General features: G+C 38.5%; 1 protein-coding gene across 1 annotated transcript in view; it reads left to right on the forward strand.

The window, feature by feature from the left end:
• Window positions 1-18698, forward strand: part of sgcz (sarcoglycan zeta) — a 191528-nt gene that overhangs the window by 143196 nt on the left and 29634 nt on the right. The window contains exon 4 of the mRNA XM_088302779.1: window positions 13284-13371. Coding sequence (XP_088158905.1) covers window positions 13284-13371 — 88 coding nt within the window. The remainder of the gene's footprint in view (window positions 1-13283; window positions 13372-18698) is intronic.

Here is an 18698-nt window from a genome sequence, read left to right on the forward strand (position 1 = left end):
TCAGAAGTAGAAGTTGTTGTTTGCGCAGTAATTTTGCTTCCTTTTTCTTGACTGTCACTTGCGATTTGCACAATTAGTTAATTACATCCTTTGTATTTACATTCATGATCACCTCACTTGTTTGTTGATTGCTGAGAATAGTCGTTATATCTGATGAATTTTGGTCGTGTTTTTATCGTCCAACAAAAATAATACTGCCGTCATCCACTTTACTGATACTTTATTGATTAATATTATATATGAGCCTTAATTGTATTACAGCTAGTTACTGAAACTGAATCCAATCGCTTTACGAAGGATTTTCAAAAAATGATTTAAGGTTATGTTTAGAGCTGGGCTTTTTTGGAATCCTCTAAAACGTCAGCTCCAAGACACACTTAGACCCTGCACGTGTTTTATAGTAACATGTTTTCTATTGTGTGCAATTCATTTAAATTAATTAATAGGTGAGGAGTTTAATAATCCACTGCTCTGTCCTTTATGGCACATTTGCATCGATAGTTACGCACGTGAGACTTAATTGTTTGTGTGCCCGTCATTACCACAATGTAGTTCATCCTTACTTATTGTTTAGCACTGAATCCTCAGTTGCTCTGTGTTGCCATCTTGATGTTTGTCCACGTCTTCGAAACACGTCACCTTTGATGACCCCTTGGCAAAATGAAAGAAAACTGTCTAATGCTCAGAGTATCGTGAGCTAAAGTGTTGCAATATTGAAGCTGCCACGTGTTGGCAGCCCATAACTAATTCTTCTTCTCAAACTCAGAATTAAACACCTCAGAATGTCTTTATAGGCAAAGCAGTTGATCATCGGGCCCCACAATGGAGGGGGAAATTATTCGCTTCGGGTTTGCGTTTGAAATATGTCTTCTGTGACACCAGTTCGGAAACTTTCCTGACACACGCCGTAAGTACGATGGTGCTGCCGAGCTAAAAAAAAATAAAAAATACAAATAATGAAAAGGACTTAGTATCGATGTTGATTTAAGCTCTGAATTACCATGTGACAGCCGTGAAAGGACTTTTTCCTCACCCTGTGCCTCAACGGCAGTCATTCACACCTGTGCTGTAACTCAGACTGCCCTCGAATGAACGATTTAATGCATTTATAAGCAGCATGCTGAGGTATATAAAAGATCAACACCGATGGGCTCTCGCTCTGCTATATGTGATTAATTTCACGAATGTGTTGTCGCATTAATGCAGATTATAGAAGTGCGTTGCTAAAATATTAGATGGCAGCTGAGAAATCTGGACATTTTGGCATCGTGGAAGAAAACGACACATGAAGGGAATAAATCAAGAAAAATAAAGAAGTATCTACTTTCATCTCCATCCGTCCATTTTGTGTACCGCTGAACGTCATAACGGTTGCAGGCGTGTTGGAATCTATCCCAGGTGACTTTGTGCACACCCTGAACTGCTCGGCGGATAAACGGGCACATGACCATTTTTGTACAGGAGCAGGTCTAGTTTCTTTCCCGAGAGCCATCTCCATGCTGAACTCATGCACACTACTACCCTTACCTTGTAGAACTGCAACATCGTGTGTTTTATTTATTTAATTTTCATATTTATTTTCGATTTGATTATTTAATTGTGAATTCATTTCATCTGTATATTTAATTTAATTATTTTTATATTGCGCTGGAGAGTGGAGCTCTCCAATCTCGTACACTGAGTGCAATGACAATAAAGATTATTCCGATTCTGATTCTTATTTAGCCTATTTGTGAATTTGATAGACTATCCGGAGTGTAGTTCAAGCAGACCGTTTGCTTTTTTTTGTTTTTTTTATTATTTTAAATTTTTTTTTACACTCTCCTTGTGCACCATTTGAGAAAAACTGCACTAAATATTAGCAAAACTCCGTATTCTACATGCGGTAGTCAAACAAAACCCCACACACGAAAACTCCACACATGTGTTTGTGAGACTTTCCATTCGACAAAAATCGGGACCAGAGTGTTCAATTAATCTACCGTGCATGCTTTTGGGGAACTCTAGCAGCTGTAACAAAGCATTTTCCGGAACAAACGAGATAAAACGTAAAAGAATAATACAAACATAACAAACAACAAAACCTTTGTTTGAAGCGGTAAAAGATGAGAGAGAAGTTATTCGAAATTTCCTTTCAGCGGTTGATCAGAGATGTCATGATCAGAGCATGAATGACATCACTCAAGTCGGCTCCACGTTTGAAAGTCAGCAACTGTAGCGGCCATGCCTGAGGAACACATAAAGAAAGATTCTATTCTCCAGTTTCAATTAGATCCTCTTCTCTTTCCTTTTTAAACGCTAACTGTTCTCCACATCTCCTCCGGGCGTCATGTTGACCACATTCCTCACTCCTCAACCTCAACTCCTCCAATCATCCATCCAGTTAGCCGTACTATTGCAGACAGTCCAACGGCACCGGCATTTCTGCTGAACAACATGGAGCTGTTGCAAAAATGCTGCCCATTTAGGCCCAAAAAAACAAAAAACAAACATGCCCTGTGGCTGGAGAGCGCCAATGGTCGAATAGCGCCAACATTGCCCTCAATAGAAGCGCTGATAATGCAAGTATGTGCTGCCGAAATGCAATATTCTCCTTCAATGAACGTCATGGCCAAAAATGCTGAAAACAGTCAATAACTGCCTCAAGTCAAACGCCTATTAATATTTATTTTATTTCATATTTATGTATTTATTTATTATTAAAGGGATCGTTGCTTGGCCTGAATATATGTAATAGGTCCGTAAGTAATGATGATGTCAACACTAAAATTCACCCCCCGTGAAAAACTCGTTAGTGATTTATGTGTTTTAATGATGCCCATTATTTATGGGCCGGGACAACTTTTTTCACATTCGACGTGATTGGAGGACGGAGGCAATATTGTTTCCTGGCTTGCTTTTCGTCACTAAAATTCATTTATCTCTACTTTGTCTTCATGTCCACTTCAACCTATGAAAAGATAAAAGAAATCGGGTCAATAGTTTGGATTGTATTGACATTAACTCATTCGCTACCAGCCGAGTAAAAAAAAAATAAAAATAAATGGTCTTTGACGTCTTTAGCCGTCAATGGCAGCAAATGAGTTAAATGTGAGCTCCTAAGAGGAAAACCACCTCTATGAAATTCAACATATTGGGCCGATCATTTTTATATTTTTACAGATTAAAGCTGAAGTGAAGAGAAGCTAAGTGCATACGAATTTTGACATTTAAAGTCTAGTTAAATTCCATAGATTGGCAACCTGTAAACTCATTTCCTTATTCTGTCATAAGTGAGCTATGGTGAGGCATCATGATAGTGTCAGAGGTTGTAGTGGGCATAAGTAGAGATGTCAACATACATTTTTTCTGATTAATCAGTTTATTTTTACTTTTAATACATGAGTAGCGATGTACGTACGTATGATTTTGAATGTACAAATTGTGTCTGGTTCCTCCACCGACTCCCGCCAAGACACGGGATGAGGGAAGGGGGGACTGAGCAGCTGAAAGAGGCATTACAAGTATTTAGCGATTCCTCCCAAACTAATAAATAAAATTGCAAATACAAGCTAATATTGTTTTCCTGATTAAAAAAATACATAGAGAGAGTTAATGGGTGAAAAATGGGCCACCCTTTTCTGTAATTTATATTTATCTGCGCAGTCGTGAGTGTGGAATATGCATCTTTCAAGGGTATATTCAATTCATTAACTTGTGTTAAGCTAATTGTTATGTTTAATTATCCGAAAGCTGTTCACGTAGGCAGAAAAAGACAAAGTTGATTGAAAAGAATGGCTCGCTCTAAGCGTGATGTCGGTCCCCAGTTTCCAAGGTTGTCCATTATTAGTAAAAAAAAAATAAATAAATAAATAAATCTTATATCATTTGTGTGGCAAAGTCTTTCAACATATTACAGTACTCTACAAACAAAAATGGCTCTTTCTGTCACCTGCTCTTCAGTTGTGGTTATGTACATTAATGGAAAATATACTGCACATCAGTTAAGGAGCCACTAATTTCAATTTAAAATAAACTCAGATCATGTACCCTAAAACTATTTTTATCCTTTATCACTTGGAAGGATGGATTATCACTGGCCTCCCTATATGTTGATTTTGATTTTTTAACATCTTCATGTGTATATGGCCATTTTAATGTCAATCAACTACCGACATCTCTTGCGAATGATGTGTTGACGACTTTAATAGCGGTATGTCCTGATTCAATCTTCAGTCTATTCACTCTATTGAATGAACAGCAACAGCGTCCTATATTTTTATACCAATCAGATATTTATTTTTTTTTTTTTTTTATACAGGCTAATACATTCAATCTTGCTCATGCCTAATTTTATGCAAATGGAGGCCATCTCAGATGATCACAGGATCCAATTTTGCCATTGTCTCTTACTTGTAAACCACCCTCCAGCAATTATTGAGATAACAAGGCTGCAAATTCATTGCATGTCTGAGAGATCTTGCAGCGATGCCAATGTCAAGAAATCTAACTGACCACACTAATAAGACTAACAATATTGAAGATGTACATAAGCAAAAAGCCTTGGCCGGTATTTATTGGCAGCCTGAGATAGGAAATTAAATTCAAACGAACCGACTGCTGCACTTGATATTGCTGGGGATACGATTTGAAAAACAATATGAGTTTAAATAATATAATTGATTGGGTTGGTGCAATGCAATACCTAAATGTTACAAGGAATAGAACGATCTATTTAAATATTTTGATGGAAAGAAATTGAGAGTAAAAAAAAAAAGATAATAAAAAATCTCAGAAATTGCACATTTATTGTCAATGCAATGATGTAGAACATGATTATTATTATTATTATTATTATTATTTTGATGATGATGTTGCTCCATTCAGCTTTGGTGCAGTTATGAAATGCTGAAAATACAGTGATAATAAATAAAAGACATCTCCAGTATTCATTTCCATCCATTATGGTTTAGTGCAGTTATACCAATGTAATAACAATATTGGACATGTATTTATGTAATGAAATATCGAGCAATCAACGCACAATTGTTTGTCAATCGTCCCACATCCCCAAGCATCACCTTCAAATGTACACCAAGAACTCGCTCCCCACCTGGCACAGTTTGAGGAAATGCATACGATAGTGTACGTGTGGGATTTGAAACAGTACTAACAGCTGGTTGAGCTCTGTTGTTTCAAAGGAAGAGGACCTGAATGTTAATGTATTGTTGCGAGACAACAGAGAAACAACCCACAAGAGACCGAGCATTAATAACCATTACGTTTTGCAGTGCTGGGCAAGGATTGTTATGCCAAATTACTACAACTCAAATATGTTCTGTTGTCTTTTTGTATGTTCAGTGAACCAACAAATTGTGAATTTATCACAGCAATTCTCACATTTCATTTTCAATGTGCGAACTGGACTCCACGTGCAGCTAACCTTTTTGTGACCTCATCTCATTCACCATCTGTCTGTTGTTTAATTTTTGGAACTTAAGCGGTGGTCCCCAACCTTTTTTTTTTTAATTTTTTGCAGCGGACCCGTCCAAGTCCAAGTACAAGTCTATAACTTTTGCGGACCGCCAACGGGGAGGGCGGGGGGGGCTTTGTACGTTGTCTGTTTTTTTTTACTTCTGTTGCTGGCTTGTTGGTTTATTATTAGACGTCACAAACAGCGACCTTTTATCCAGCTTACTCCCGCACATACAAACACGTAACTGGTCAATTGTTAACCGACGTCCTTCTAAAACCTTCGCCAACTGAGGGTGCTAACACACTGCGTAACGGCCATGAAATCCAGAGTCACCTTTAACTATGCAAACATTACAGCGTAAAAGTGCGATGTAACGGAAAGATGCCGGTCACTTTTCAAAATAAAGTTGCCATTTTTTTCAGCCTCGAATAATAAATAAACCAGAAGTACTGCAATTATTTTTTTTTTCTGCAACATTGCAACTTGTCTGCAACAAGTTCACCTTTTCGAAAAATCGTGATTTCTATCGAAAGCTAATGTAAGATCCAAATCCAAATTTATGGTGCATGTGCAGGTGCTTTGACTTGTGACAGCTCAAATGGAAGCTCAAATTTTCACCCTGAGCATTGATTTTTAAGTACAGATACAGACCATTTAACACATGCCTGCTGTCATTACACAGCCTAAGAGTTGATTTTGGCTGTGATTTATCAGATGGCTGTCAGCCTGCCTGTGCTGTCAATGTGTAATATTAGTGCTGGCTAAAGCAAAAGCAGCTGTCATAACATCAGATGTACACTCGACATCAAATGCATCGCAACAGCGAAGCCAGTTCACTCATTTCTGCTGCCCACCAAAAATTTAATTTTGACATATGGTCAGTCGAAATCAAGGGTTTAACATAATTTTCATTGACATGTGCCTGTGCGCTTGACATTAAAAATGGGTTTATCTTCATTTTGGTGCCGGAAAAAGGCTAGTCTACCGTGTTTGGGAGTGTGATGCGTTGCTGCGGCGCACGGAGCTGTTTCGCCCCCGATGCACCTGGCCGAAGAAAAGTAGACATCTTATCTTAAATTATTTTTTATTTTATTTTATTTTTTTTTTAATTTTATGTCAGCCCCAACCTTTGTGTGGAATTAGTTCACGTTGTTATCCAGGAATATGCAAATTCTGCCATACTTTAATTAATGCGTTATTAATTTCCTATCATGAGAATATAAGGCAAAATGCGCAGAAGTTAAAGAGTCACAAATTCTGAAAATATTTTCACTAATGCTTATGTGCAAAATTTTTCCCCTCTCCCTTTTTAATCTAATTTAAAATGTATTAATCATTTGGCATTTATGTTGCATTCAAGATAATCCATTGAGGACAATCGATAATCCAGGAGACGTGCAGTTTTGAGGCTTCTTTTTCTGCAGAAGTTTGCTGTTCATTTCTAGGACGAATGCGCTGTTATTTTTCCTCATTCAGTTTTCACCTGCACTGTGAAACTCGCAGGTCTTTTATCCCTGTGCCTCTTCATCTGTAGTTTCAGGTCAATTAAAAACATAAGGTCGCTACTCACTGCTTCTTCCTGCCTGGATTTTTCGTTTACTACAATCGACTGTCAATTCCCTTTGACTCTCTTCTCCTGAATTTGGTTGACATGGCATCAAAACAAAATAGCAGAAATATAAATCATATATGATACTATGTCCTATTAGCTATTATTAAGAATATAAGAATGTGGGAATGTTTGTCTTTATTTCTGCAGTTCTATGGCCATTGGTTACCAAAACAAGACATTAGTGCTGGCCGACAACAACCCATTACTTATTTAATAGGGCTTGCAAATTTAGCAGAATGGATGTTGAAGAGGAACAGAGACACACCGCGGGCTGTTTAAACACCCACCGTTTGATTGGTATTCTTTTTTTTAACTTTGACTATACCGAGAACTATGTACAAGTCTAAACAGATCAATTTAAACAGGCCTCCCTGCCTCTCTCGACTCACCCAACTCATTTATTACTTCTTCCAGACGTTATTAGAGAGTGAGGCAAGGGCTTTGAGAGTCATTGCATTCAAATATATATTTTACGGTATATTATGCTGTTAAAGGCATCACGAGTAGACATACTGATGACATTACAAATACTTATGAAGCATATTTTCTGGAGAAGCACAGCGGACAAGCGATTAATATGTCTCCATCGCAATCTTGCGCACCAATTTTGAGTTTATATCCACGCTTGTGTGTGTGTTTTTTTTTTTCAAATGCTCCCACATTACAAAAACAGACACAGCTCATTGAAGACTGTAAATTGCCTCTTTGCTTATATGTGCAATGTTTGACCTGTATATATATGATTGTGTTATCTTTACCGACAGTTCTGTGTAGCGGCACCTGTTTTTCGGCTAACATATTTTTGGACTGAAATTTTTATTTTTGATTTTTTTTTTTTTATTATTGTAGCATAATAATTTTTGATACTTTTATAACATTTGTATTAAATAATAATTATATCTGTATTTGTAACATTCGTATAAATGTATTTTTAATTTATTAAATTCAGGGATCATGATTTCATTATTATCATTACCACGCTTGGGTGTGTTAAAAATTCAGTTATCTGTTTAAAAAAAATGTAGCTGGTAATGTAATGAGAGAGAGAGAGAGAGAGAGAGAGAAAAGAGAGAGAGAGAGACTCGGTGCAGGTGTAGGAATAGCGCTCCTATAGGTAATCTTTCTTTGCTTTTAAACTGGCCACTTTTGGGGAGCCCAAAAACATCTCGAGTGGCTTTTATTTGTCTGAATGGCCAACAAAAATCTTCCCAAGGATGAGCAATGATGTTCGTTTAAGCTACTTTGTAACTATTTCGCCACTTTACTCTGGAAATTTTAGTTTGACCCGCTATCTTGAAAACTGGCAAGGTCTTTCTCCCTGTACTAAAAATGCACAATAATAGACACTGTATTTTTAATAAATGCATCTATGTGCTTTTTTTTATCTTTATCTGTAATTGATGGATTACAGACACCTCATAGACAAGGTAGAGCTAATGCTGCGCAACAACAACAGTCGTGACTGTAACACACAACACAACCGAGCACGTTGGCTTTGAACTAAGCGGCACACTCGCAGCGAGAGCGACGGACAAGCTGTAAGCTGTTTTCAGGCCCATCTGTACCCATGCCCCGAGGCTATGATGATGAACCAACAGTCCACATCTCACTGTTTGCGCGCTAATTACACTAAGTGCCTGAGGCCCGCAGCCCCGTGCCGGCATCTATAATCAATGTCAAATCAAATGAATAACTGAACTGATGTTGTGCTCGCTCACAATTTGTATAGGTTGATACTAAACAAGGAAAGCGATTAGTGAAACAACGGGATGGAAATTAATGTGAGCATGGACAAAAATATTTTTTTATTGTGATTCATTTTGTCCTATTGCCACACTTAGCGATGTATTTATAAACATAAAAATATGAGTCGTTTGATTGTGAGGATGCCATCTCGGAAGTAAGTCCGTTACACCGCTTCATTCGGAGAATATTCGACAGTGATGCGTTTAAGACTGATGGCGGAAGGACATCCCATTCGGAACGTACGAGTTCTGACCTCAAAAGAGCAACAAAACATATGACGGGGAAACTGACGATTCAAAATAATTATATCTGTATTTTCTGAACGATAGAGCGCCCCCTATAGGTGAAAGAAAAATCCACAGAAAAGCCACACCGTTGTATAAGCCGCATTGTTCAAAATCGAGGAAAAAAGTCGTGATTTATCGTCTGGAAAATACGTTACTCTGTTGTGATTGATTATTTATGAGTATTTATTAAACAATATAGAAATACATTGTATGACATTTAAAAATCTTGGCCGTATATACAGTATATACGCATATACGTAATGATACACACCTAAACGCCGTGTGTCACAAGCAAGCGGGGTCAGGAGAGGGGTTGGACAATTTTATCATGGAATGCTTCCAACTTTGCCGGAACGCTTCCGAGACTTGCCTGTTCCAGCAAGACAGGATGTGCCCTCGTGCACAAAGCAAGAGCCATAAAAGCATGCCTGGATGACTTTTATTTGGAAGAACTTGACTGAACGACCTCATCAAACACCTTTGGGATGAACCAGAAAGGAGATTGCGATCCAGGCCGTGTCTCAGGTCCAACAAAATCAATGACCTCTGACCTCACAAATTCACTGTGAAATTCCCACCGACACACATGCCAACTATGTTTTGTAGGAAGTCTTCCCAGAAGTGCAGAAGCAATTAGGGCTGCAGAATGGTGGCCCACTTCCGTAAGAACAAATATGGAAATGCCGTTTATTTCAGGTGTCAATATATATATATATATATATATATATATATATATATATATATATACACGTCGATGGAAACGACAAAGAGAATTTGGTTACTTTTCAAAATGAAATATTTTTCAGCCCCAAATAACAAATGCAAGTTTCTTTTCTTCCATCTGTGTGATCGGCTCGCAAGATTGTATCAGGTTCTGTCGGTGGCCTACGTGCCTGCTGATGACGTCACGCTTTAATCACGTATTTTTCAAATATATTTTTTTGAACTCTGTGTTTTTTCCCCTTTGCTGTTTTATTTGCATATCCTGATTCACTAAATAAAAAAATAAAATGCATTACTGGCATTACGTCACTTCCGCCTAAGCCCCAAGAAGCTGCCCCGATACAATCTCGCAGGCTGACCACGTCAACTACCGACACGAGCGCTGATCTAATGCATGTCAGGTAACGTGTTCTTATGTGTATTCTGTAGTTGAATTGCCCCTCAAGTTGCGTACATCTGCTTTGCATTGCCGGCATCTCCCCCACTTCCCCAAAAAAAGTGGATTTAAAAAAAAAAAGAAACACTACATATGTATTACAGTTGAAAAAACTGGATTTGAAATATTGAATGATGTAATGAAATTACAAGATTCAGTTATGCAGAATTATTTTTTTATGCAATTCCAAAACTGGTTGCAGAAGTGAGCAATAATAGTGCGCTTGAATGTGTGCATGCGTGTGTGTGTGTGTCTGCTGGAGGATATTTCTGTCTTTAGTCATAATATAAAACCAAGGCATCCTCTTATCACAACATGCGATATGTTTTATGAAGAAATGCTGCAGGCTGGTCTGCTAGTGTATCCTCGTATTTTTTAATCAGTGCTCTTTTACACGAAAGGATTGTTTGTGAACGTAGCGTTGGATTGTGTCGAGGCTTATCTGAGCTCGACTCATCTGTATTCATTGTGATGCTCGGCTAAATGGGCCCCAGATCTGTTGACAGTCAGATTAAAAGAGTGTTTGTGTATCCTTGTATTGCTTCTACTGTCAATGACAAGAAAATGTGGGATTTATTTGTTTTATCGATTTTTTTTTCCTCACTTCAAAGATTGGTATGGTAATACATTTGTGTTCAGAATAGTAGTTGTGTGTTTAAAAAAAAACTGATTGAAGCAAGAAGATTGGATTTGACAATTTCTCTGCATTTCTTGAAGATGCATATTGTGAAGCAAAAGTTATTGGCATGAAGCTCCCCCAAGTCCCATTGCTGGGGGAAAAAAATTAAATGCTCTGAAGAAGTTACAATTTGTCAAGGATAAGCGAATTGGATAATGGATGGATGGATGAAAAAAAAAAAACAGACTGGCCTAGAGAGAAATGGTGCAACAGTTTGTGGAAAGATGAAAGCAGGATTGTTCTTTTTGGCTTCTGGCCACAGACCCACACAGAACTGGTAACCGTCTCCCAGACCCCCCTTGCCCCCACTTAAAAAAAAAAAAAAAAAAGTACACTGTGCAGCGTGGCACAAACGTTATTATAAAGGGCGTGCGTGTGTACTGCAATAAAGTGTAATTGCACATCCACTCCAGTAGTTGGCAGTGGCGCTCTCCTTACCCATTGTGCGCAGCGAGTATTAAATCTACGATGTAGGTTTGTTTGGCAATGAAAATGCGATGATTTATAGTTGCGGCGGAGAGTGCGTGGTGGGGCGCGAATTGTTTTCTTCTTGCTGTAGTGAGGGGCGGGGGGGCCTAACGTAAAATAATTGAGAAGCACTGCCTTATCTCAAAGAGAAAATGCCCTTGAAGTTGAGTTCCAACAAGAGTTCCAAATAAGACACAAAAAGAAGCAGGTGACGTATGGTTCAAGACCAACAAGATTAACATTAGGAAGCGCACAGACCTTAATCCAACACTAAACTTGTGGTGTGACACTTTAACAATTTTTTGCCCATCCAGAAAACATGGTTTTGTGACCGAACCAAAACCGCCGGGAGTCGGTGAGCGTTATATAAAATATTGCAAATTCATCTCTCATCAACACTTTGATAGGGCTTCCAAAACAAGCTCAGGCAGTGTCCATTCCCTCCCTAGTTAGCAGTGATGATACACTGCTTACACATTGCTTTAATGATAAGTCGTAAAGAACTAGTATCAGATACTCAGCATTGTAAAGGCATTAATTGCAAGGACATCATTTTCCAACCTAGTAGATGCAATTATGGTGACTTTATCCTCACACCAGTCGCATTGTTTGGTGTCAACCATCTGTTGTACAAATTAGCATCTGCTTAATATTCATTATTAACAAGTCTAATTTCCATTCATTTGCACTTGGTTGCTTAATGAAATAAGATTTTCCATATACACCCGTAGTTCTAGATGACTGAGCAGTGCGCTAAGTGAATGGCATCAGGGCCCGCTCGTATGCACTGCCCGTTGAGCTGGAATGATGTGGAGAACATTACATCTGTCAAGCAGCACAAAGCAGCCATACGCTTTAAACAGAGTGGAAAGATAATATAGTGAAGCCTATCCCACGCCCTGCTGAAAATAATTAATCCAGTGTGCATCCTTTCGGGAGCACATGAGATGCGCGATGTGCATCAAACCATTATGTTGTCTACCTGAGTGGCTGTTGTGTGCACGTTTGTGTGTGTTTGCAATGATCGGTGTGACCATGTACATGACCTTAATTAAAACCTCGCTAATTAGTGTGTGTGTCTTGTGTGTGTGTGTGCGAGGTACACACCAGTCTAATGTGCCATCCTTTCTTTGCATGCTCGTGTGTGTTTGCCGAATGTGGTGTCAGGAGCACAGTGTGCCTCATGCTTTTAGATGCAAGCCCACGCTGTGCTTGTGTGTCAGTAGAACTCCGAAGTAAAAACACACAAAAGAAAACGTTTAAAGCAAACAAACAAACAAAAAAAAAAGATAGAGAAATTGAAACGACCACACAATGTGTGTTTTCCGGACTATAAGGCGCACCCGTATATTAGCTGCAGCGACTCCTTTTTGGCGGAAAAAAAAAAAATGAATTACATTAAAAAAATAAATAAATAAATACAAGCCGCACCAGACTACAAGCCACAGTTTTGTATGTTGAAAGTATTTATTGTTTACTGCATGTACAGAACGATTTTGTACTGCGAATGCACATAAAGGTACATAAACAAATTCTTAAAACAGTGCCTTTTAAAACGGCAACAACTTTGCTCGTTAAAACAGAACAGAACCAAGAGAGAAAAAAATTTAGATTTAGCGTATTTTCTGAACTATAGATAATTATTTTGGCTCTCAATTGCTTCTTCACATAGCAAAGAGCGAGAGAGAGAGAGAATATTAGAATATTAATTCTGCTCCGCTTGCAAATATTTGAATACTCTGTCCTTCACCCCAAATATGGGCATCCCTCCATTACCGCTCCGTCCCAGGGACAAAATGCCCATCTCTGTAATTAACAATTGTTGTAAATTTACTGCCACAACAATGATAATGACACCTCTCCCTTTTTCCTTGCAGGACAGTCCACTGATCATGCAGTCGGACAGAAATGTGACAATCAATGCTCGGACCGATGACGGACAACTGACTGGTCAACTCACAGTAGGTAAGGCACATGCGCGCACAAAAGCAGACGCACACACGCGGGCGGGCGCACATCATGTGAAGAGTGAAGAAGAAGTAAAAAAAAAAAACACATAAAAGAAAATAGATCATTTCTCAAAGGACATTAAGTTATATTGCTTTGTTTTTGCTTGACTTCCTAAATGCATTTACCCCCCTCTGTTTACTAAACTAAATACTATCTGTTTCCATTAAGCTTTCTCACTGAGCCTTGAAAGCAATTTTTTCTTTGACCGAATCATTTTTATCTGCTCTAATTGGATTAGTGAAAGCCTATTGTTCTTCAGAAGATATCATTCTGAGCATGGGTGACGTGTATGATGTATTCCTATAGAATTCAATAACTCAGGCGAGCATGCAAAGACTTTCAACAAATCTGTTCTGAAAGTTGCATGCTGTAATGCTTTGGATGACAAATATGTCTGCCCAACGTCTGACTTATTTTCATTCATCCAGCAGGAGGGAGAGATCAGTGCGGTGTGTTCAAATGTCTCCGTTCTCGATGGGAATTTGCCCGCTAATGTCTACGCATTTTTTTTTTCTGGTTGATAGATTGGACAGAAGTAAATTAAAGTAACCAGTAGTATTAGAGTTTAATGACTTGGAAAGGTAAGCCTCCTAATGTCGTGTGAGCAACGTAAACAGAGATGAGCTAATTATGAGACTGCAACAACAGTAGAGTTATGATTAATGTGCCACCATTTAGGTGTTGTTTACGACCATCAAGGCGCTTTTGTGCGTGTGTGTGCGTGCGTGGGGGTGTGTGGGGGGTGTGTGTGGGAGTGTGTGTGGGTGTGTGTGTGTGTGTGTGTACTAAAATAAAGTGGATCTCACAATTGGCAAAGACGAGTATGCGTGCGTGTGTGTGTGTGAGTGAATGTGAGCAATGTTAATATATTATGAAAATGACTATTCATTTCATCGATGGTATGGAATGTAAATATTTGAAATAGTGTTTTATAGTGGTTCCATGATAAGCTAAATTGAATAATGTGCGTAAATTGTTTTTTTGTTTTTTATTGATTTTTTTATTTTTTTTTACCATCATGGGACATTAAATGGCCATTTAACCACAGTGTATCATGTCCGTTATTCAAAGAATTACTTATGTCTTCCAAAAAAGTGTCTTGAGGTTTTTTTTTTTTGTACCTTTAGCTGCTGACAAGCAGCGGTTGTGTATTTCACCTCCCCCCCAACATTCCCTGCTGCGATTTTCACATTCAGGCTCTGTTTCACAGAGAGAGCAGGTTACAAGTCAGGGCCATATGAGGCCTTTGACTCAAAAAGAAAATACGTTAAAGAAAGTCGAAAGGGTTGCAATGAGTTGGCACTGTGTTGGTAGCCTTAGATCCGGGGTGTCAAACCCGTTTTTGTGCACGGGCCACATCGTAGTTCTGGTTTCCCTCAGAGGGCTCTTATGACTGTGTACCCATATAAATGATGATCGTCTTACGTTATTGCCCACACACATTCAATCCATAAGACACACACACACACACACACACACATATATATATATATATATATATATATATATATACACAGCCGTTTTCAAACTGGTCGTCCCCGCCTCCCAAAGACGTATTTGTACGTCTTAGCCGTTTGCGTCAGAGCTCCATGTTTTTATATCTTTAGAACACAATATTCCGTAGGCCTTGCAAAATCAGTCAATAGTCAGAAAAAAAGCTTTGTGATTGAGGTGTTTCCTCTTGCGAAAACAGCTGGGATTAAATGAGTTCAAAGGGACGGATTGGTAACAAATAAATGGCAATATCTCAGATTCAATGTTGTTAAAAGTAAAGAAAATGTGCTAGAAACAGGAAATTGAAAAATGATTTCCCCTTTGTTGGTCACATATAATGAGGTCGCGGGCCAGATCTGGCCCCCGGGCCTTGAGTTTGACACCTCACGACACATCATCAAACAAATCTCATAGTGTAAATACTGAAATAATGATGATCTTGTCTCGCAAAATGACTTTCTTGGTGTGAAATCTAGGCTTGCTTAATCAAACCCATTGCCGGTCCGCGAAAAGCATCTTCAGTTTTTTACCGGGGACCACTGCCGTTGTGTATTTACATGACACGTCAGCTTTTTTTCATAAGCTGACCTGGCACCGCCACGTCCACACATGTACAGCCATGCCTTCTCTGAGACTTTGAAGGTAGGAAATCCTTGACAGCTCCCTTCGTACTGTTAAAGCTCTCCAAAGCAGCTTTCCTCCCCAAGAAACTTGCTTTAATGCTGATGTATGTGAGTGTGCCTGCATGCCTATCTTGGAGGATGCAAAATCAAGTCTGTAAAATTGGTCGGCGAGACAGTCTGCAGTCAATTTAGTCAGGCCGCCAGAGGATGACATGAACGGTGTTGCATGACCTACCTTGTGTCGTAACACGCACACACACACACACACGCACACACACATACTTTGGACAATGCCGAGCACAAGCTGGGAATTTCTCCCGAATACAAATGACTTTGCACACACATTAAAATGCAATGCACACAAACATCGTGACAACTGTCCTCACACGAATACTGAGTTCAGACACAAACACGCACACACACACACACGCGATTAGTTAAAGGTCTAAGTGGCTCCTTGATAAGACAGAATGGAAAAGAATGAATTCTCCGGAGGATTATCTGGAAACTCCTGGCTCTTGGCCTGCCACTGCTTCCTGCTGCCTTTGTGCTGACTCGGCAACACGTTTATGTCTCTGTCTCTCTCACATACCCAAACAAAAATATATATTGAGAATCCTTCCTCTTGGGAATTACCACCATAAAAAAAATAAATAGATAAATAAAATTTTCCTCTCTTCACAAAGACGCTTACCACGTTTGAAGTATAAATGTTTCACCTCTGTAAAACCCTGATCTGTATTCCCACCACAAGAGGAATAACTACTTTTCCTTGTAAAAGTGGTACAAAAATCATGTCACTGGAATGGGAAAGTGAAATAAATGTAAAGTCTATCATAGTTTAGATGAAGAAAGTGGAACGCAACGGCGAACTGTACCGTAACACTACCAAAGTAATGCTTGTGAATTTATTTAGTAAAATTAAGAAATAAATTCAGCTGTTCGTGTTTCATATGAGTACATTTTATTCTGTTGAAAATCCATTTTATTTTCCATTTTAAAAGATGTTACATTTAATCCTGTCACTTTCCATTTTCAATGATGCTCGAGCATTGTGAAGAATTTGCACAATTTACATGCGTGCAACACACATTCTCAGTTGTTCAGCCTGTCCCTTTTCTGCATGTTCTGTATAACTGGGAAGTAATTTCAAAAGGCAATAAAGCAGCTTTTCGGTTGTATAAGATTTCTTGGGAAGAAGCATTGCTATTAGAGACAAATAATACTGTTGAATTTCACATGTACTGTATCGTTTTCTATTGGTCAAGCTTTGGAGTTGGTTTTCTGCTCATGCTCCTGCCATTTGTTGTTTATGAAAATGTAATTCACACGCTTATGGAAGGAGAACACTTCAAAACATGGTGGTACATATATGAAACTTTTTCAAACATGACACACACTCTAAAATATTTTTTTTTATGTTTTTTTTTCAAATTATTTTTATATATTAACAATTACATGATGCCACTTTTTAAAAACATATCAAGAGGAATTGACTTTTTTAATTTTTTTTCTCGCAGCCTTTTAACATTGCCAAACCCACAAATCAGATCTACGTGCAAAAAAATAAAATGTTAGCACACATATAAGGCGTAAAGAGTTAAACACGTTTTCAATTTAAGTTGGCAGGAAGCAACCGCATCCCACATCCTTGCAACAACTTCTCCCATGTTAAATAATCCACTAAAAGAAGCATCATCGCCCCCTAGTGTGTGGAGGAAGACTTAGTTTATCAAACTTAAATCATCTCGAATGGGACTCCACAGAAAAGTGTGAGAAAGTGGAGATACCAAACTAACCTGAAAAGAATTTGTTTAATTTACTGGATTTTATTTTGACAAATAGTTTATAAAATAAAATCATCTGGATCCTGGTACAATTTTAAAATATACTTTATATCTCCTTAAAAATATGTACCTGAATCCAAATAATTTTATTATGTCAACTACTTGATAAAATGAAAAAGAGTAAATTCAACACACCATTTTTTTTCCAGTGTACAGTACACACATAGTGTGAGCAAGTCGCGACAGAGCTGAAGATGTTCATGTAAAAGGACTTTCTACTACTACAGTAGTTTGATGTTTATTCCCTCCCATGATGAAAGAAACTGCTCGCTTTGTAAATGCCTTAACTTAAGTTTCAAAAAACACACTTAACATGTGAGCTCCCTTGAGGATCCATCTGCCGCAAAAGACATTCTGAGTACGCTTGTTGGCCTTGGGCACTTCATCTCATTTTTATCGCACTCGTTCACTTCCTTTCATCCCTCTTTCTCTTCGCTCCCTCCATCCTCTCTGTCGCTGTCAGCTCATTTATGTGAGTGAGAACCTTTCATCTTTGTCTTCTTAATGGCCAACCATAAAGATGACGTGTGGACTCGGGAGTTTTGAAGCCCTACCCTTTCACCCACCTTGCTCGTGATGTTACAGCATTAGCGGCCATCAAAAGGAATAGACAAATGTGTTCCAGGTCCGATCGCATTGGTTGAGCGCAGTTCCAAACTATAAAATACTGACGTGAACTATCGCGGACACTAATCACATAACCATTGCAAGTTCAAGTTGTTTTTATTCTGTGACCGGGCTCCCATGATGTCTTATTTTAAAACAGCTTTGCAGTTGCGCCGCGTGGTCAATAAGTTGCTATTGTTATAGTTGAGGGCTTGGCTCAGGATATCTGTTTATCGCAAACATATTACCGTATTTTCCCGACTATAAGCCGCTATTTTTTTCCTAGATTTTGAACCATGCGGCTAATACAACGGTGCCGTTTTTCTGTGGATTTTTCTTTCACCAGTAGGGGCGCTCCTTTGTTCAGAAAATACGCTAAATAAATCTCGATTTTTTTTTTCTTTCGCTTGGGTCTGTTCTGTTTTAATGAGCAAAGTTGTGGAAATTAATCTGTTTATGTGCCTTCGTTCTGTACATACAGTCAACAACTCATTTTTTTCAACATAGGAAACTGTGGTTTATAGACTGATGCGGTTTGTATGTTGTTCATTTTATTCTATTTTTATTTATTTATTTATTTATTATTTTATTTATTTTTTTTTCCCAAAAGTTGCTGCGGCTTATATACAGGTGGAACTTGACTTGAGGTACGGCTTCTTCAAACTCATGGTGTCAATTACAATGATGGCTTGACGAACTGACAACGACAGAT

The sequence above is a fragment of the Idiotropiscis lumnitzeri genome, chromosome 8, assembly GCF_059441095.1.
Source record: "Idiotropiscis lumnitzeri isolate Australia: NSW breed Sydney's pygmy pipehorse chromosome 8, RoL_Ilum_1.0, whole genome shotgun sequence".
Lineage (NCBI taxonomy): Eukaryota > Metazoa > Chordata > Actinopteri > Syngnathiformes > Syngnathidae > Idiotropiscis > Idiotropiscis lumnitzeri.